Raw genomic sequence first — 21,259 nt, 5'->3', positions numbered from 1 at the left:
TTCCACTTCCTGGTGTTCCTGGCGATAGACATTTGTATTCAGGAACACAGGGGAAGGCAGCTTTCTGATTTCAAAGCATAACCTGTGACTCTTCAAAAGACAACTACAGAATGAGACAAGAATCTGCAAGAGGTTCAAAAAGGAAAAGGTGCATTCCTTTACAGTTCTCAAAATGCTCCCAAAATAAGGGAGGAAAGTGACCACATTAATGACAGCCTAACATATCCTAATGGAAAGACATTCCATTATTACATGACTTAAAGTTATCAGGTTCAACGAAAATATTTAATTCTATAAAATTGTATCTTTTACAAATCAGTTTACATTAGTAAGTCCTTAAACCAAGATTGCAGAGGACCCAAGGGATACAAATAAATAAAGTGCTATATAAACCTAGGATTTGGAAAGACTTATGTTAGGTAAGAGTTATTATTATTATTTTTTAAGATTTTATTTATTTATTTGACAGAGAAAGAGATAATGAGAGCAGGAACACAAGCAGGGGGAGTGGGAGAGGGAGAAGCAGGCTTCCCGCTGAGCAGGGAGCCTGATGTGGGGTTCGATTCCAGGACCCTGGGATCATGACCTGAGCCAAAGGCAGACACCTAACGACTGAGCCACCCAGGCACCCCAAGAGTGATTTTTTTTTTTTTTTTTTTTTTTAGTAAGTAAGGCCAATGTACAAAGTTCCTAGCAAAGTGAAGAAATCCAGGCTAATTTCAAACTAGTATTAAAAAAAAAAATTAAGGCTTCATACTGATGAAACGGCTTTTGATACCTTCTTTCCTAAGCAGTATGAAAGATATATATGAAAGATATATAAGAACTCTGAGAAAAGCATATCCATTCTCAATGTTCCTTCATTTTCTGATGATGAGGGCCATTTTTAATAGAAATTACTAAGGAATGAGCACACGGCAAGACTGAGTTGAGTTCCCCGCTTACTTTCTCCAGGTTTCTCTTACCCAGGTTCATACTTTCTCTTTTTCTTCATTTGGCTAACTTTCCTCTCTTTCAAAATTATTACAATGTCTCACCTTCTCTAGGAAGTTATTTCTGAAAGCATAAAGGCTGGCAATTTCTTTCCCGTCTTAAGACTCATTCACATTTCCTTCCACACACAAAATAACAATAACGATTCGAACTCGCAACAGTCCGATTCAGTCCTCAAAACAGTCCCGGGTAGGTAAAATTATTATTCTGTCCACAGATGAAGGAGCGGGCCTAGCTGGTTAAAAACCATAAATGAGTCGGCACTGCAGGAGCTAAAAGGAGAAGGCTCTCAACCTGGCCCTGAAGCCCATATGACCCACTAGATCTGGCTTAGGCTTAGACAGTGGACTTTAGTAAAATCATCGTAATTATGTCTCATTTGTTTTATTTTAAAATCAAATGTCCATGGGACAGTTAACACACCAAATCGATGGTAGCGCCTTCCTAGGACCAGGAACTGGCGGTTTATCGAACTGCTTTGCTTGCTGATACGAACTGGTGACAGCAAAACCCCACAGGGCCTTTGGTGAAAAAGGGAGTCAAATGAAGAAGACAAAGTGCTAAGAGAAGAGCCTCAAGATGCCACGACTCCTCGGCTTTGCTGGATTTGAAGCTCTGTGCCATCAGACGCCAGATCTTGCTTCCTTTACCTCTACTATAGGCTGCTTGGCTGCTCACTCTTCTCCCTAGCTTCCCAAAGGCTGAGAAAACACTAATGAAGGAGAAATTTATGAAGGAGGACAGAAAGAAACTCTCAAGTCACAGAAGAGAGTGAGCTTACGTTGAATATAAAATTGATATTGCAGTAGATAACTCAACTACCTTCCCCAGACTCTCCAGCGCTGGTTTAACAAGAGCAATTCTTAAAGGCTGCTATGAAGTCTATGATATGGCAGAACGGACAGCAACTCAGAGGCCTGACATGACTGGATATTCTTTGGTCAGATACTAATTTAGACCTGTACTCCACCAGCAAAATTAGTTACTTGAACTGTGTCTGTATTATAGCTAAGTTCTCCCCACCTCTGTTCTGCATCTGCTTGTTTCTCTATTCAGGCCTACCCAACAATCTCAAGTTTCCCAAGGAAAGGACTCAGAGCAGATTCACTGATGTATCTTGTTATCGCCAAAACTTAAGATGTGTGTTATAAAAAAAATTGTTGAGCAAATATACCTCTTTAACCAACGTAGTCTGCCTCAATTACCAGCTCAGTTCCTTCCTTCTTTAAATTTTGTTGCTCTTCGGGGCGCCTAGGTGGCTCATTCGGTTAAGCGTTTTCCTTTGGCTCCGGTCATGATTTCAGGGTCCTGGCATTGAGCCTGGCATAGGGCTCCCTGCTCAGCGGGAAGTCTGCTCTGTCCCTGTCCCTCTGCCACTTCCCCTGCTTGTGCTCTCTCTCTCAAATAAATAAATAAGATCTTTAAAATAAATAAATAAGTTAAATAAATAAATAAATTTTGTTGCTCTTCTTGATCTTCCACTATTTAAAAAAAAAAAAAAAAAAAAGATTTTAACTCCTTAATGCCTTTCCTTGCTTTTAAATGTTTCCTTACTCCTTGTTTTCTTATAAGATTTTTAAAAATTCATTATTTATTTATTTATTTTTAAAGGCCCATTAATTCATTTGAGAGAGAGTGTGTGTGTGAGTGAGGAGAGGGGCAGAGGGAGAAGAGGAAGCAGACTCCTCGCTGAGCAGGGAGCCCCCCATGACGTTCCATCTCAGGACCCTGAGATCATGACCTGAGATGAAATCAAGAGTTGGATGCTCAACTGACTGAGCCACCCAGGCACCCCTTTTTAAGATTTTTTAAATGTTCTGTTCTTCAGATTGTACTTATTCTTTCTTTTGCCCTTTATTTTTGTCCTTGATCATTCTATTCTCTTATTTTGGGGGAGGGAGGGTTGGAGGAGAACCAACTCTTTTTCTTTCCTTCTATCTTTTATTTCTTTCCTCTAATATGTTTCATTTTTCTTTTCTAGCCTTGTAATCTCTGTTCCTCTTAAGGATCTATGTTAAATTTAGTTTAATCTGCATTTTGCGAAAAGAATACTTTCTTTACCAAAGTCCTCACACTACCACAGCTCTGTGTCTTCCTCACCAAGAACCCCAAGTTCAGGAGGGAAATGGGTTTCTGTGTCCATATCTTTCTGGCTATCCTTAGTAGGGAGTGTAACTATCATTTCTCATGAAGGTTTACGAGGTATAGGTTGGCCAGATCAAATCAGTAAATACTCGTGGCATTTACGTGATGGGGGAAAGTGGAAGAAACATTTAACAACCAGTTCTGAGCTGACAAGGCACAACAACAGAATCACTTACCCAGTTAGGGAGTTTTAGTCACAAGTCAGAGAAAACCCAAATCAATCCGGTTGAAACAAAAAGCCTAACATAACTGAAAACTCCCTAAATAGCCAAGAACATCCGTTCTTCCAGGGTCTCTGCACTGCCTTCTATGCTAGTAGTTTGATCGTAAGCATGGCTGCCCTCATGAACGCAGCAGACCTGAGGACTACGTGCCTTGTGCTCACATGCAACACGAAAACACATTCCCAGCGAAAGTCCTAAGATTTAATTGAACTGGTCCAGGTCACACACCTTCTGAACCAATTAGTGTGGAAGGGGAGGGGGAGGGCAGTGATTTCCTAATCCTCATCCATGTGTTCCACTTCTAGATCCTGGTTAGAAAGCTCATGGAAACCACATGGTTTAAAGAGAAGGAGCAATGAGGAACTGTCTGTTGGGAAGGCGACCAGCGAGTGTCCACTGCATGAGGCAAAACTGCATGCGGATGGGGGAAAAGAACAAGCGGTAACTTCCTATATGGTCTTTTTGCCATGGAGTTATTTTGATAATTATAATTATAAAAAAGAGTAAACACATTTTGTTTTATGACATTTGAGCTTCTCTACATTTTTTTTTATAATCAATTCTTCTAGGAACTCTTTCTGAGAATACTGACCCCGACACAGTTACCTATTATTATTGCTGTTAAATTAAATACTACTGTAAAATAACGAGAAGAAAAAATAACAGATTAATAATGAACCTTGACAAATGACTATTTGAGAAAATATTAATATTCCTGTGGGAAAAGAGTGCTTAAAGACCAATTAGCTGATTTTTTTAAAAAGGTATTATAAAGTCAGTTTTAATATAAAGCAAATATAGGTGAAAAAAAAATCACTTTTAAAAAGTGAGAAGAAGGGGCGCCTGGGTGGCTCAGTCGTTAAGCACCTGCCTTCAGCTCAGATCATGATCCCAGGGTTCTGGGATCGAGCCCTGCATTGGGCTCCCTGCTCGGTGGGGAAGCCTGCCTCCCCCTCTCCCACTCTCCCTACTTACATTCCCTCTCTTGCTGTGTCTCTCTGTCAAATAAATAAAATCTTAAAAAAAAAAAGTGAGAAGAAGCACACTTCACAAGTGAGCAACTGTCACTGGTCTCTCCTATTCCCAATCTCATTACACCTCTTCTGACTAAATACTAAATCAAGAGCTTATGGAATTAAAGGCCAGGACACTAACAACTGAATGTACAGACAAGTCATCTGCCTGGTCATTTGGGAATGGGCAGGGGACGGCGGTGAGGGTCATTTTGACAACAGTAAAGTAGATACCTAGATCAGACAAAGCTTTTCACATAAATGAATGTCGATTTTAGTCCCCTCCAAAAAGGACCATGTGTATTTTCCTAGAGCATCTGAATGTCAGTTTCAAAAGAACTCTCCCCAGTAAGCAGAATACTTTTATTTTCTCAATACTTAAAAAAAAGAAAAGAAAAGAAAATAGAATGCTATCTGCAACAATGAGTCATCAGCCACTGCAGCTCTACAACACCCCGGTCTTGCCCTGTCTCTGCAGCCCTTCAAAAGGAGAAGACTATCTTTTAATGACACACATAAATCCCTGCAGTGCCTGACTGCAAAGCATAATTAATTCTGGCCTTTTTGTGCTTAATGAAACACCTTGCACACATGACAGCAGTGAGTTTGAGCATCTTCTAATATAGGGAAAGCCCTAGCAATAACCTAGTTCTACTCAAAATGCTCTGGAGGTCACATTTGTATGAGCTCTGCCATTATTTCCTCAAAATATATCTCTTATAAGAAGCAAATCACACCAAAGAAAACTCATAATCAACCACCTGCATGAACAGTTTTCTTAAGTTTTAAAAGGGTGCAATGTTTTGCAAATTCTTGGCAGTACACACATGCTTTTATTTCTCAATTTGTGGCTGCAATAGAAGGGTATTTAAAAAAGTAATTTCTCAGATGCAGCTGTTCAATATCATTTCCCTTTATTAGAATAATTTTTCATATTTTAATACATACATACATGCTGCAATACAGAGGCTATTAGTCCACTGAGAATTTTAAAACATAAATTTCCAAGGTTCCATTTCAAAACACAAATAACAATATGCTCTGAGCAAATTTTTAAAAAAGAAATTTAACTGAAAGATTTACTTTGAAAGATTTACTCTTCTTTATAATATTCAATTATTCTGGCCCTACCCGAGAAGTCCTGAAAGCAAATGCCTACTTTCTTTTTTTTTTTTTTAAAGATTTTTATTTATTTATTTATTTATTTGAGAGAGAGAGAATGAGAGACAGAGAGCATGAGAGGGAGGAGGGTCAGAGGGAGAAGCAGACTCCCTGCCGAGCAGGGAGCCCGACGCGGGACTCGATCCTGGGACTCCAGGATCATGACCTGAGCCGAAGGCAGTCGCTTAACCAACTGAGCCACCCAGGCACCCGCAAATGCCTACTTTCAAAGAAGTTACTACTGCTATGAATTCCTTGCTTCAATTATAGATAATATACAGAACAAGGAATCATGAAATCTAGAATTTCTCTCACCTGTTTTGGTGTAACTCCAGGCATGTGAATATCCAATGCAAAATCTGATGAATCAATAGGAATTACTGGTCTGGTGGTACCAAGACATTCATTGGAAAATGATCTGGTACTTTCTTTAAACCTTAAAAAAGAAGAGCATTTCAATATCCTTGAACGTAATGGAATCTTAACTCAACATGAGAAGGAAAAAAAGAAAAAAAGAATTCTAAGATCTTAAGATAAAAGATTATTGATTTAGATCCAAAGACAACTCTAAAAGATATAATGACTAAATAATGTTCTAAAACATCAGAATTGCATTTAATAGTCTAGGAGCAACATATGCCCAACTTGGAAACAAAATATCATCAAAGCAAATAAGCAGGCTACATTTAAAACTCCATTCAATAAAAGCTTGTCATAATATATACTTATTCTATTTAGCGAAAATACAATATTAATAAATGAGAAATTAACATAGGCATGTCAGTTTTCTAATAGCATAAACATTAACTATAACCCAGTAAAATTTTTGTAACTATTTTGTGAGTGTCCAGTATCACTAGCCAGAAACAAAACACCAACAATAATATTGTTCGTAGGCAGAGCTGTTTGAGGGGGGGAAAGACTGCTATGTGAATTACAAATGTACAAGTGCATGAATATTTAATATGGTAATTATGAGGAGTGTATATACAGCTTGGTGTTTTCTCCTGAGCTATCACAGTCCATGATCTGCTTCTCCCCACCACTTATCTACCTTGATACTTTATTCTTTGAGCTGTTTTAAAAAAGAAGGCGTTCAAGCCTAAAGGACTCTACTATATCTCCCCAAGAGGCAGTGATTAGTACTGGAAATCACAACTTCTAATTGGAGTTTTGAAAGCCAGTGCAGCTTGACTACAGTACAGTGGGCTTTTTCTGTAAGGAGGACTTCACAACAAGTTACTGCGCTAAAATCCCAAGTCCTTTCAGCAGAGTAAGTCAACATTGCGTATTTCTACAACACTCTGGTTCGTAAAAGTGGTTACATTTTCAACGGCATGCACAGGAGCTATCCAAACATTCCGCCTGCTTTAAAGAATAAACACGCACCTCTTAAAGACAGAAAGTGGGCTTCTGAAACCCAAACAGCTGCTGGGAAAAACAAGGAGGAGAACTAGCAGGCTCGGAACGCCAGCCATGTCCTCGCCGCTCCGGCCCCGCCGGGGGAGGACCCGGCCGCGCAGAGCTGGGCTGGGGCCGGCGGTCGGGCAGCGGCGCCGCCTGCAGCCGCTACTTCATGGCCCGGGCGCGGCGGGCGTCCTGCGGCGGCCACACACCATCTGCCTGAGAAAGGGCGAGCTGGACGACGCGAGGTGTCTGGATCACCAGCCGCGGGCAGGAACCCGTGCGAAGGCGGTGCTTCTGTCCAGGGCGCAAGCGGCAGCTTTCCGCCCTCCTGGGCTCCTTTCTGCCCTGGTGCCGGGGCTAGACGCGCGCGGTCCTTATCACTCAGGAGTGACAGGGACTGTGAGGGCATCACACAAACCCGCGTCAGTCATCATTCGGAACCTGCAAAAATAGAAGCAGATAATGGATGACTAACACATTACAGCATTTGTCCTCAGCAAATCCCAGCTGAGATTCTTCAGTACATTAGTAGTTTTCACAAGCTTGAGCCCAAGCCTGGGGAAAATGCTGGTCTCTTGGTCTCCCCCCCCTCATGACCAGCCCCCAAGATCTCACAGACCCTTATAGCCCCTGTTCTGCCTTTTGCTCTTTCTTCCTCCATCACACCCACTCTCTCCTTTTCCTCTCCTGATTCTTCCCTCCTTCTCCCTTTCATCCACCCCACTCTCTGGATTTCTTCTCCTTACTTCCTGTATCACTCCCTTTGGTCATCAAAAATGCACTTAATACCTCCGCTGAATGTAAACAAAGTTATTCACACAAATGACAAAGGTACAAGAAAAGGGAGACAAAAAAAAAAAAAACTAAGAGAGGCAGAGACAAAAAGCACTTGGATACAAGAGTAATCAAATAGAAAAAGACTTTGAGAACAAAGGCATGTTTATATCCGTGCATCAACAGTGCTACAGATTTAAGGAGAAAGATATCCCCTGTCAAGAAGGATCACCGAAGAAGTAATCTCTGAAGTTCTCAGGATAATTTTAAGGCAAATAAAGAAACTACAGTTAATATGATATAGGAAATGAAAATGCCCATTTAAAAATCCTGTATCGGATACACAAAGTAATAATTTCTTACTTATAAGGCATGCCTCCCAAAAGATACTCTTTCCTGAATAAAGTTTGGAGATTTACAATGCAATGCAATTAGAAACAGTAGGGAGAATCTCAGCTGCGGCCCAAATAAATTCTATCTACAAAGGGTATGACCAAGAACTTAATACAACTGTATATGAGAAGCCATGCAGAACTCAAGATTTTAGAAAGAAGACTCACCTAGGCTAAATTTTGAAATATCCTTGTTTTGACTTTACTATTTTTCTGAACATACTTCAGACTATGTATCAAGTTTGTAACTTTTAGTTAGAAGGTACTATTTTAAGATGTATCATTCACAATATAAAAGTAGTTCCAAAGAAAAATGTCTTAAAGTTTTACTTTAATCACTAACTATAAACATGGTTTGGGAATCTCAAATCCATTAACCAGCTGAATAAAAGTAAAAACCAAAAATCAGCAAGATTATATACAAGTGCATCACAATAATACATTAGCCTCTAAATTATCTTTTGGAATTCACAAGATGTTGAAGCTAATCTAAAAAACAAAACAACAACAACAAAAAAAAACAAAGAAGCAAAAAAAAAAAAAAAGAAAACAACAAAAGTATGAACTAACCTTAAATTTAATCAGAAAATTTCATGGTCAATGCTTTCTAGAAGAAAAATGCCTTAAATCAAAAACAAATAAAACATGATTGAATATCCAACAGATCTAAGGGTGCTTAAGGCTCACCAGCACCCAAAGACCACAATTAATTTACATAAGCAATGACATTTTTAAAAGACTGATGATATTTGTTTGAACTTTTCTCTTTGGCTTGCTGTTTGAGCTTCCAGCAACAAAAACCTTCAGCTTTGTCTGAATTCTGTGGGTAAAGGAAAGAAGTCCTTCTGGGGGAAGAGAAACAATTGGCTTGAAGGCTCTATTATTGTCTTTGCAACAAAATATAATCCTGTCTAATGACAATATGTCACATACCCTGAAGTTCTTTTTTTTTTAAATATATGTGAAGAAGGGATTATATTTTATTATTTCATGCAGAACAGGATTCAAGGACAGTCCTTCTTCCAGCTGGCAGGGAGATATGGTATTATACAAACACTTGAAACAAATTTAGTATTAAAATTCTCTAACAGGAACACATCCTTAAGCACTAGCCTTTGAAAAAATACTCCACTTATCTCTGATTAATTTTATTACCTTTGATGTCCCTAAAACACCCACTAAAAGAAAAGGACTGAAGTTGTAGGTTAGAAGCAAAGTTGATATTTACAGCCATGAACTGAACAAAATGTCCTACAGAAATGAAAGCTAATTATGCTTCTTGGTTCTTGTAAACTATAGACATAATATAAATCACCATATGAAAAATATAATGGCTAACCATTTCACTTGTTGTTTTATAATTCTTGATAATTGTGGAATATATAATATTCAAATCTTAGTAGTCTTTATTTAGGATTTAAAAAATTCAAAATATATGTCCTTGAGATAAGCCATTCCCTCACCCAAAAAACTAATTTGTAATTTCATATTCTGTTCAGAATATTGTTGGGTTTTATAAAATGAATAAAACTGAAAGAGAATACAGTCTATTAAGGGAGATGAGGACTTAGCACAATTAATATAAGGTATATTTAGAATGTAGTGTTCCTATACTATACTATAGTACTATAAAAAGGATTCAAGGAATTTTGAAGAAGAAAAGATCATTTTAGCCTTCAAGAGGAGAGTAAGAAAAGGAGAAAGGTAAAGCAGTTGTCAGTGGAAGTAGGAGCTTGGAGGGTTGGGTTTCCTCTGTGGGAGATGGACATATTCAAGGTTCAGGGAAGGGTGGGAGCAGAGGAGCCCAAGTGGTAGGCAGAGCCCAAGTGGTGGGCAGACACAGATTTACCATTTTATTTCTAATTCAAAGCAAATATTCTGTTTCCACATCCATAAATTCTTAGCAAGAATGATGTATAGTTTGTACCCGTACAGATGTTAATTTCAGAACAGTATAAGTACAGCCTAGTACAGAGGACCATAAAACTAACTTGGCTTTTATGAAGTATAAGCATTCCATTCCTTTCAATTTTCATTTGAGAAAAAAAAAAAAAAAAAGGTAGTTGAAATTTGTAATTGATCAAAGAATCAAATAAATATATTGGCTATTCATTCATTAATTCATTTATTCAACAAGAGAGAACCAAGGTAGAATAGTGGCTGAGAGCTTGTAAACCAAAGCAAAACTGCCCGGACTCCTGGCTCCATCACTGAATAGCCTTGTGAAACTGGGCATGTACCTAGGCTCCCTTTGCCTCAATTTCCTCAAAAATAAAATGAATAATCCTACTACCTATCTCATATAGCTGTTACAAGAATTACATGAGTTCATAGCCTTAGAACAGTGCCAGACACATAATATATGTTCGCTATTACTGTTCTTGCAACAAGTATTTATTGAGTGCCTGAGAGTTTATGAATGCTGGGAATGGTGATAATCAAGACAGATAAAGTTCTCAGTCTTATAGAGATTACTTTCTAGTGGGGGAGAAAAACCAATGAAAATAACTCCCGAATTATAAATTTCATTTTCTTTTAGGAGATTTTATGTGGTTTCCTACAAATGACTTACGATTAAACTGATGAAAGGATGCATATCCATTCACACAGCAATTCAACTCTAGGGATTTATTCTTAGGCAAAAATTGAACAAAGGCACAAACATGTTTAAAATGATATTTACTGACATGGTATATAACAAAGAACTATTTGTTTACAATAGCAAAGAACGAATCAATTTAAATGCTCATCAATGGGAGATTGGCAAAAAAATTTTTTTGGATATAAAAACTTGAACACTATGCATCCCTTTAAAAAAGGACAAGATGGGTCTATTTTTATAGGCAAGGTCATATTCTATGACAAAATTTTTTCTTCTTGCATAATTAAAAATGTTTAAACAATCTCAAACTTATAGAAATGTTGCAAGTACAGTTACAAAGAAATTTTTTTTTAAAGGTTTTATTTATTAATTTGAGAGGGAGAATGAGAGAGAGCATGGGGGTGGGGGGAGGGTCAGAGGGAGAAGCAAACTCTCTGCTGAGCAGGGAGCCCGATGTGGGACTCGATACTGGGACTCCAGTATCATGACCTGAGCTGAAGGCAGTCGCTTAACCAACTGAGCCACCCAGGCGCCCCAAGAATTTTTTTTTCTTTAACCATTTGAGAGTAAATTGCTGATGTGGTGCCTCATCACCCCTGAATACTTCAGTATGCATTTCTTAAAGTACATTCTACTACATGATCACAATACGGCCATGAAAATAAACATATTTTCACTAACACATTACTACCATCTAATCCTCAGTCTCCAAACTTTGCCAACTATCCCAACAATATCCCTTATAGCAAATGAATCCAGTTCAGAATCAAGTGTTACATGTAAAGTTGTCGTGTGCCTAGTCTCCTTCATTCCAAGAGAGTTTCTCAGTCTGTCTTTACCTTTTATGACCTTGACTCTATTAAGACTACAGGCCAGTTATTTTGCAGAATGCCTCTCAATTAGTATTTGTTTTCTGTTTCACAAGGACTAGATTCAAGTTGTGCATCTCTGACAGGAATATCAAGAAATTGATGCTGTGTTCTTCTCAATTTTCTGTATTAGCTGTCCATTGTCGCATATCAAATCATCCCAAAACTTAGTAGTTGAAAACAACAAATATTACCTCAAATAGTTTCTATGCATAAGGACAAGAAGCAGGTTAGCTAGGTGATTTTCTCATGAGGTTGCAATCAAGACGTTGGCAAGGGCTACAGTCATCTGAAGGCTTGACTGGGGCTGGAGGATCTGCTTGCAAAGTGGCTTACTCACATGGCTGGCAAGTTAGTGCTTGCTTTTGGCAGAAACAACCTCTCCTCGCTATGTGGCCCTCTCTGTAAGGGCTGTGTAAGGGCCCTTACAACATGGTAGCTGTCTTCCCCCAGAGTGAGCATCTAGCATCCAAAGTCACATGTCATCATTTCTGTAATATGCTATGGTTACACAGGTCGGCCCCACTAGTGTGGACAAAGACTACTCAAGGGCATGAATACCAAGAGGCAAAGATCATCTTCCTGGGAGCTGGCTACAACAGCATCTCATAAGATGGCATGCAATTTTGATTTGTCTCATTACTGATGATGTGAACTTTAATCATTTGATTAAGGTGGTGTCTTCCAGGCTTTTCCACTGTAAAGATATCATTTTTCCCTTTGTAATTAATTTTTTTTTGGTGGAAAAGTTACTTTCGACTTTGTAAATATTCTAATTCTTAGTAAACTTTAATTTTATTCAGTTATTTATTACATCATAATGGACTCATTGCTTCCTATTTTTTTAATAGGTTTTATTTTATTTATTTATTTTTTTAAAGATTTTATTTATTTATTTGAGAGAGAGAATGAGATAGAGAGAGAGCATGAGAGGGGGGAGGGTCAGAGAGAGAGGCAGACTCCCTGCTGAGCAGGGAGCCCGATGTGGAACTCGATCCCAGGACTCCAGGATCATGACCTGAGCCGAAGGCAGTCGCTTAACCAACTGAGCCACCCAGGCGCCCATTCAATAGGTTTTAATCTGTTACTAACTCGATATATTTACACTATTTGATGCTCAGACTGTCTCAGTTGTGGCCCCTTTAAGCTAGCTTTTGTGTCCTTCTGACATATTCCATTATCCTTTTTTTCTTTTAAGATTTTATTTATTTATTTGACAGAGAGAGACAAAGCGAGAAAAGGAACACAAGCAAGGGGAGTGGGAGAGGGAGAAGCAGGCTTCCCGCTGAGCAGGGCACCTGATGTGGGGCTCAATCCCAGGACCCTGGGATCATGACCTGAGCTGAAGGCAGAGGCATAATGATTGAGCCACCCAGGCGCCCCCCCATTATCCTTTTAGCACTTTCTTGCTTTTTTGCCCCTTCTCCCATCTGGGTTCAAAACTCCACACCCGGCCTTTCTCTTTGTGCTCTTCATCCCCCTTGGCCTTTACTGACATCCTACAGTGAGCTGCCCACACACATGGATGCCCTCTTTACCGTGTTTGGGCTTTGACATCCCATGCCAGGCCACCAACCCACCACACTGATGCTCTCTTTACCTGAGGTGTGTTTCTTACCGTATGTCAGGCTGCCCTCCCTGAATGCCTACTTTGCTCTGCCCCACATAACAGCTTTAGGATTGAATTGTTCAGAGAGGGGGAAAAAAAAATCAAATTATAGAACAGTATACACATGTATTTATAAATCTGAAGAAATATAACTCAATTTTATTTCCAATGGTTTTCTATGGGGATAAGTGGGGGGAAAAGGCAAACTTTCACTTTCCATTGATATGCTTTTGCAGTCTTTTGACTTCTACAAGTTTATATTACTTTTTGTAAACAGAGAAATATAGATGTAGATACAGATGTAGATATGTGCTTTAAAATATTTTACTGGATGTGAATCTATGTATTTCAATTTACAGGTTAATTTCTATCTGAGCTAGGTGATGTCTTGAAAAACAAATAACTCTCCTTCCTTGGCAAGAACTTTACGAACTACATTTTAATGGTGGTTTTATAGCTGTAATGCAGGGTTTCTCCAGCTCAGTACAAACAACACTTTGGGCCCAATACTTCTTTGTTGTAAGACACTGGCCTGTGCATTATAGGATGTTCAACAGCATCTCTAGATTTGACCCACTAGATCCCAGTTGCACTCCCTTCAGCTATGACAACAAAAATGTCTCAGACATTGCCAAATGTCTTCTGCAAGGTAAAATCACCTTGGTTGAGAACCATTGGTGTAATATGGTTCATTAAGATGAAGCTTAATTTGTAAATCAAATGTCATGCAATTCCCTTCAAATACATATCAGACATAAATCGCCAGAGAAGTGTTTGCAGATATTAAACTTCTAAATAACGGGAAAATAACAATCAGAAAAGCAAGTAACATTTATCGATTTATATGCAGCTGTTGATTTTACACATAATATCCCACTGAATTCTTATTACTTTGAAGTACAGGCTATTATTCCCACTTAATAGATGATGGCTCTAAGCCTTAAAAAAATAACTTGCTCTGGTTACTCGGCAGCAGAGTAAGGATTCAAATCCTGGCTTGTACACTCCAGAATATATTTTCTCAACTCCCATTTTTCAACATAAAAAAAGATTCTCTCTGTTCACAGAGGATGTTTTCTTCAAGTACAAAAAGGCCACACCCTCTGAAGATCACTTTATTACAAAATGATAACCAACGTTTATTGAGGAACTATTACATGACAGGCACTGTGCTAACAATAAGCTCAACTGAATCCTCAGCTGATGCAACTGAAGTTCATACCATTATCATTCCCATTTTACAACGTGGAAACTGGACATAAAGAGAATTGGTAATTTGCCCAGGGTACATAGCTGGGATTTAATAGAGGCAATCTGATGCCACAATTGAAGCCCTTAACTACTCAGCTATCAATGTAACCTAGTCTTTTTTTTTTTTCCATTCACATATTAGGAAGCATTCATATTTCCTCTGCAAGCCTACTAACATTACTCATTTGCTAATTCAGAAAGAACAAATTGAAGATTTATGACTAAGGTCCAAATCTGGCCCAAAAGTAGGCTTTGTTTGGCTTGCATGAATTTTTCCCAACTGAATCTGAATTCTGAGAAAACATTTCAAAACGAAAAGATTTCACATAAAAAGTATCTTTTGAAGAATTGTAAAATCTGGCATCACTGGACCCACATTTCCATATGGCAACAATTAACTGAGCCAAGTAGTGTCTTCCTTTTAAGACAGGGCCAGCAATCTGAAGATTGCCATGCTCCCCACTGCTCCCTATTACTCCCAGATCCTGAGTGCAAGAGTAGTTGTTTTAACTGCCACCCAGCACCCAGGTACAGTTGTTCTCTGTGTATTCATTTGAGGTCTTTATTTTGCTTTGTTTTGTTTTTCATAGCTGGCCAGCCTTGCTCATTATCATTTCTAGCTGTACCCTAAAACTATCTGTGTTTTGACCCCAGACCTATACCCTTTCTCTGTGTAAGAAGGTAAACTTCACCCTACATATAGCATAGAATTTGCCACAATTTGACATGCTAAGTTGCTTCTTTTCTTTTCTTTTCTCTTCTTTCTTTTTAAGGTTCTCTTCATTACCAAGGCACACCAAATTGAGTGGCATTTTCTGCACGTGGATTTGTTTGGGATTCGTTATTTTAATATGTAGCCAATTTGAAGTATTTTTCCCTTGCAAGTCAAAATTGGCTGGGTAACTATAGAATATTTATGTTAACAAAATCTCAGGGGTACCATTCAGCATATGATTCTACTGGAATACCAACTTGCCAACAGGAACAAATTTTACTTTATTTTTTGGTTTCCGTGATCAGTACCAGATGCCCTTTAAACATGTTCATTAGTCATCAAATCCTCAGTCCTATAAATACTTCCATGGGGAAAGAAACAAGAGACATTATTCTTAATTAAATTTCTCAGCTTTGACTAATACAAATGTTACTTCATAACACATGTATCTAAAATCAGTGCTGGCATGTTTTAATGTAAAATAAAACAGATTCCTGAGTTCCAGTCAGCACACATCTCTGAGTTCTAAGGACTGCACTGCAAAGTTCTCAAGAAACCAGTGCCTTGCACAGCAGAGCAGTCCTGATGATGTCAGAGAAGTAGAAGGACTCCTTTGTATGTGATTCATTTGCCTAGCAGGTATCTGATTTATTTATGAGCTCAGAACATCACAGAGAATTTAGTTTCAGAAAAAGAGCACAAAGCACTTCTGCAGCTATCACCACTTTTTTCCTTGAAACATTCCCATGGAGTGACGGGGAACAAGGTATCAGCCTTATCCTGCAGAGTCCCTTAGCAAGGTGAAGAGCCCTCAGTGATGTCTATCCTAACACAGGGAGTGAGTCTGAAATGCGGGCCTAAACTTACAGGCTATCTCCACAAGATGCCACTTTGAAAATTAATAAACTCACTACTTCCTCTTCAGTGAAGTTTTTGAGAAACTAGTTTGAAACTAATACCCAAGACCTGATTACATTTCAAGTGTATTTCAATAAAGTGTGGATCACTGAAAGACACACTGATTTTGCTACTGAAAGGTGTTTTCCATTACTCTTGTATGGCTTCCTTTGTGTGTCCTTGCACTATTCTTTTCTTCTATTTTTAAGAGGAAGTTGGTATAGAATGGGGGTGGGAGGGGACCCCATTTAAGTGCAAATATTTAGTGCCTGGCATTGGGCTTGGAAGGATATGGTTTGAAGGTTGGGATCTGCCTCTCCTTCTGTCTGTCTTGCAATTATCAACACATTTTTTTTTTTTTAACAAGATATCCTCTTTTGTAGGGTTTTTTTCCCCTATTTGATTCCACATCCTTAGGCTTGGTTATTTCAAAAGCACTTTACTACATATTTTGTTAAATGCTTCCTGATGACTTCAGAGGCAGAAGCTATTATCTACACATGAAATCTGGCTCAGATCCAGAACATGCTAAAAATAAGTTTAAAAATAAGTATTCTTTTTCTTAATAAGTAAAAAATCTACAGGAAAATATCCAGATTCTCATTCAAAAATAACACTTAACACACTTAACTTCATCTTTTGCTTCTTGTGATACTCACACAGAAGCATTTTCTCCCATAGCAGAACCAAATTTTCAAATGATTCTCATGTTTGCCATTTCAAATGTTCAAATACTTCCAATAAAATGCCCACAAACATCCCCTTTCTATTACATAAGTTTGGCTATCCTTTTCTTCAAGTCTCTCAGCTCTATAATTACAGTACTGAAAAGTAGAATCTATAATCTTAATGCTATTATACAATTCAAAAGCTCATGTGATTTTTTCTTAAAGCTCATAAAACAATGCCAAAACATTTTCTCATTTATATAATTCTGCTCAATTGAGTTTACAGTAACCTAGAGGGATTCTACAAAATCTCCACTCTACACTGCCCCCATCGGTCCATCTCAACTATATAATTTGAAAGCCACGAGCAATAGGAACACAGTTGCTTAAAAACATTTTAATGTTTTTTATTTTATGGCATAGAAGCTACAATAACATTGAACTTAATCATAAGAAGTGCATTTGAAATTTTAAATATGCAATTCACCATTGAAAGAAAAGTATAATGTACTAAAGTAGCTTATACTCAGATTACTTTAATTTCTAATCTATAATAACAGTTTTCTTTGATCAGTGTCCCCAAACTCCCAATGAACTATCAATGAAGAGCTTCATAATTTTCTTCTGGCCGAAAAGGATCAAAGCATTCTTATGTTTGCCAGAACTCTTTGATAATGCTGCCCAAACAGGTGGTGAATTTATTTCATTGCTATTAAAGTGTTTCTTGATGTCTCGAGCTTAGAAAGAAGTGGTTTATTTTAACAAGATGCTTACAGACCAGCTTGCTCTTCCCCAATTTTTAATCTTCTTTACAAGGTTTCACATAGTGTTTTGCACTACGCCCTGGAACTGAAAATGAAAGCTAAAAAAGGATGAGGCCCATAATCCTCCGGGCCTCCTCCACTGGGTGAAGTCCTGGTGGTCCTACTCCAAGGAAGTGAGGCCTGACCACACCCAGTTGATTTTGTTTGCCTTCTCTCTCCATTGTGGACATTATATGCCCTAACCTTGAGTTACATCACACTTAAAAGTTGAGTTTTTAAGTCACAGAAAAATGTGAAATAACCCAATTGTGTTGGCCAATTTCAACCAAAATAGAGGCCCACAACAGTATCAGATGGAAAATTGGTTCCCATCTTTGAAGTAAGAAAAACCCTTTCTAAAATTGCCACATTTCATGGACACTTCCACGATCATAATGATACTTTTAATAATTAAAATAATATTTAACAATTACTGAGTGTTTGCTATATGCTAGACGGTGTTTTAAGTACTTCTCATGTATTATTTCACTTAATTTTCACAACACCCTTTGAACTAGAGTATTATCTCCATTTTACAGATGAGGAAATAGAGGCACAGAGAGGTTAAGGAATTTGCTTGACATTGACAGTGGCTGATTTCAGAGGTAGGAGCTATTAAACTCCAGGCTACACTTGATAGAGACTGTAAGCCTGGTATTTGTTTACTAAGAAAATATGTAAAGGCTAAGTAAACTATTACTGATACAGTAATGCTTTTCAATTAATTTGTAGTTTGCCTCCCATATAATTAAAACCAATAGTTCACATGAGACATGATATTTCCCATTGCACAACACCTGCTTCCCACCAGGGACTCCAGGCTCCACCTTGAATCTCCCTCCTCCAGTGGATTCTGAGTCAAAAGGTAGAAAACAACGGTGTTAATGGGGAGTAGAGACTTGCACTTGAAATCAGAAGTTGTGGTTCTAAGTCCCATTTTAGGGATTCATTTCACATTCCTGAACTTTGGTTTCTTCCTGTACCAATAAGGGGTAATTGATAAATGCACTACCAAATGGCTACCATAAGAAACAAAATAACCTGGGCAAATTCTGAAATGACTAAAGTGCCAGAGAGACATAAGTTCTTATTAGTGTTTCGGGTTCAGCTTTATCAATGGAGAAATTTAAAAATCTTTCTTTTATTTTTCTAATTTTTCCACTGTTCATTCTGAATGTACTTATACATCAGCTTTGAGTAAAGTTTCAGAGTACTAGAACATCTTCATACGGCAGACACAGTAAAATTATCCCTGGAAAGTGAGGAAAAAAATAGGGCTAAGAGATCCAAATTTAAACACTCTTCCTAACAAGAAAAATAAGAACAAAAATAGTAACACTGTCATTCAGCAAAAAGAGAACTAAAATCTTAACTTAAATCATTTAAAATGTGCTCCAGTAATCAGGAATAACACCTATATTTCAAGGGAATTACCAATGTTATGTCGAGATTATTAGGAATCATTTAGTGGGTATGGGCTCTGACAGGTACGGTATGTCATAGCCTTTGAGTCTGTGTCGCATGACTTAAGAAAACCATACAGAGGCAGGCTTGCAGAACCAGCTGCCCAAAGAAATCAGTGGTGGAGGCAAATAACATGAATTTATATTCCCCAAGCAGTTAGATTTTTTTTTTTTCAGGGAACAAATAAATATAAAATGGCACCCAAGTAGGTCTTTGGGATTTAAGTGAGACAGATTCTTATTAGTAATGTTTGCCTATCTCTTTATAGGAATATTGACAAGAAACATAACTTATCATTGCTAAAGCATTTTGACGATGAAATGTGCTATATAACTACCAAGTACTATACACAAGTATTAAATGCTATATGAGTTATCAAGTTTACTATTTACTTGATTCTACTGAATTTAATATTTATTCCTAAATAGAGGGATTATGTGAATTACTTTGCTGGAAGATGGTTCTTTTGAAATAGAATTTTTTTCAGTGTTTGAAATGGAATTTTCACAGTTGGTATATAGGCACAAATTTTAATTTCTTAAAAATTTGCTTCCTATTAAAATGAATTTCTATGATCAGAAGGTTAAGTTTCTCTTTCAGAAAGCAAAGAAATCCATGCAGATAAAGAAACTCTGGTCATAATACAACTTAGAAAATATGTAAGTCTCTATTGATAAAGCAAACAATGTACTGCCAATCCAGTAATTCTGCCAAAAGACTTCTCTCTTTTGAAACAGCATATTCCTAAAGATTTTTTAAGAATAGAAGCCAAATTAAAAAAAAAAAAAAAAAAAAAGGACCTTAGGCCTTTAAATATACTATTCATAAAGGTATAGTAGTTATAGATTTAGAGTGATCATACTTACTGTTACTTTAAAATACATTAAGGACATCATCAAACCTTTTAACAAAATAAAACTATAAAATAATCAGTGGTTCACAAAATCAGTCCAGAGGTATATCAGAATATACTTTAAAGAAGCTGACCATTTTATCTTTCAATATGGTTTTCCAGGAAATTTATGTCTCTATCAATGCATTCAAAGTTAATGGCCCATGCTTGACCACCTGGTCATTCCCACTATCATAATGGCCAGCAAGATAACTGCTTCATTGATTCAGGGACGGATACCAACTGGAAGGCAGTTCCCAGGCTGTTCATGCTGGTATACATCTAGGAAAATACTATACTGATTACTGCTCTATGGGCATGGTAGAATTTGCATTTTATTTCATGATATCTTCAGCTACGATTAAAGAAAAGTTGAACGATAGAAACAAAAGAATATTAAATATGAGTGGAGTTAATTCAAACAATGGGAAAATATACTTTAAAGTACTTGATCAATCAAGTCAAGGTTAAGAAGAAAAGGTGAAATTTCTCCCTTCATAAATAATAATATAGCATTAACATGTGCTGTCTTTGTCTCAAACTCAAGACCACAGAATTGTTTTAAGATATTAAAAAAATACTATTGTTTCATTCTGATTTAGCCAAAATAACATTTTTTAGTAATTTTTTTATTATTATCTTCAATTAGCCAACATATAATGCCAAATTAACATTTTACGATGGGCTGCTTTATTTCTTGTTCCTGAAACTTGGTAACTGTCTCATTATCTTCTCATAAAATATCAAAAATTTGCTTGTTATCAAAGAGGTCAACATTTTTTATCAGTAGGCTTTATCTTAACCAATGTTAATATTAAAACCAGAAAATAAATGGATTAAGCAGTATTAATTTGCCTAAAAGAGAATAAAACTGTGATAAAATTTCCCTCTCATTTTGCTATTTAAATCACTATTGGTATTATATTATAATGAGATAAAGGTTCATTAAGGCAGCCTTTGTTATGTAAAAACAAAACACCCTGGAGGGGAAATTCTTCATTGAGTTACAATTATCCTCCAAGGATATAGCAAATGAGATATCATTAAAATATTTAAGTTTAATTATGCAATATGTTCCAATACATAATCAAAATACATATATATGCACACAAATATTTCATTTACTCCTGAAACCTTCTGAATTTTTCTCCTAAAGAGAAAGTCAACATTAATCAAATCACAGGAAAATTCTAAGGAGAAGCAATCATACTTTTATGCATATAAAATAGTATTTCCTAAACTGGAGAATGCATCTGACTATGGCGCGGAGTTCTCCACACATACTCATTTTCAAGTTCTCTTGATCCCACGTTCCTACTGCTGCACACTGATCCAATCAGTACATTATCCTGCTTTCAGTTTCCCCAAAATGGAACCTAC

At 37.3% G+C, this 21,259-nt stretch overlaps 1 protein-coding gene across 18 annotated transcripts in view; it reads right to left on the bottom strand.

Annotated features, from left to right (window-relative positions):
* PAM (peptidylglycine alpha-amidating monooxygenase) overlaps nt 1-21,259 on the bottom strand; it is a 283,678-nt gene that overhangs the window by 147,294 nt on the left and 115,125 nt on the right. For all 18 annotated transcript variants that reach the window (XM_064596425.1, XM_064596426.1, XM_064596429.1 and 15 more), the window contains exons 2-3: nt 6,926-7,384; nt 5,852-5,972 (exon numbers count right to left, since the gene is read on the bottom strand). In XM_064596425.1, the coding sequence (XP_064452495.1) occupies nt 5,852-5,972; nt 6,926-7,014 (210 nt within the window). In that variant the 5' untranslated portion in view covers nt 7,015-7,384. The remainder of the gene's footprint in view (nt 1-5,851; nt 5,973-6,925; nt 7,385-21,259) is intronic.

This window comes from Mirounga angustirostris, unplaced genomic scaffold (genome assembly GCF_029215605.1).
Source record: "Mirounga angustirostris isolate CCGP_5_RB_7025 unplaced genomic scaffold, mMirAng1.0.hap1 SCAF_7, whole genome shotgun sequence".
NCBI classification, from domain to species: Eukaryota; Metazoa; Chordata; class Mammalia; order Carnivora; family Phocidae; genus Mirounga; species Mirounga angustirostris.
Note: the sequence above shows the minus strand (reverse complement) of the source record. Positions and strands in the feature narration are given on the sequence as shown.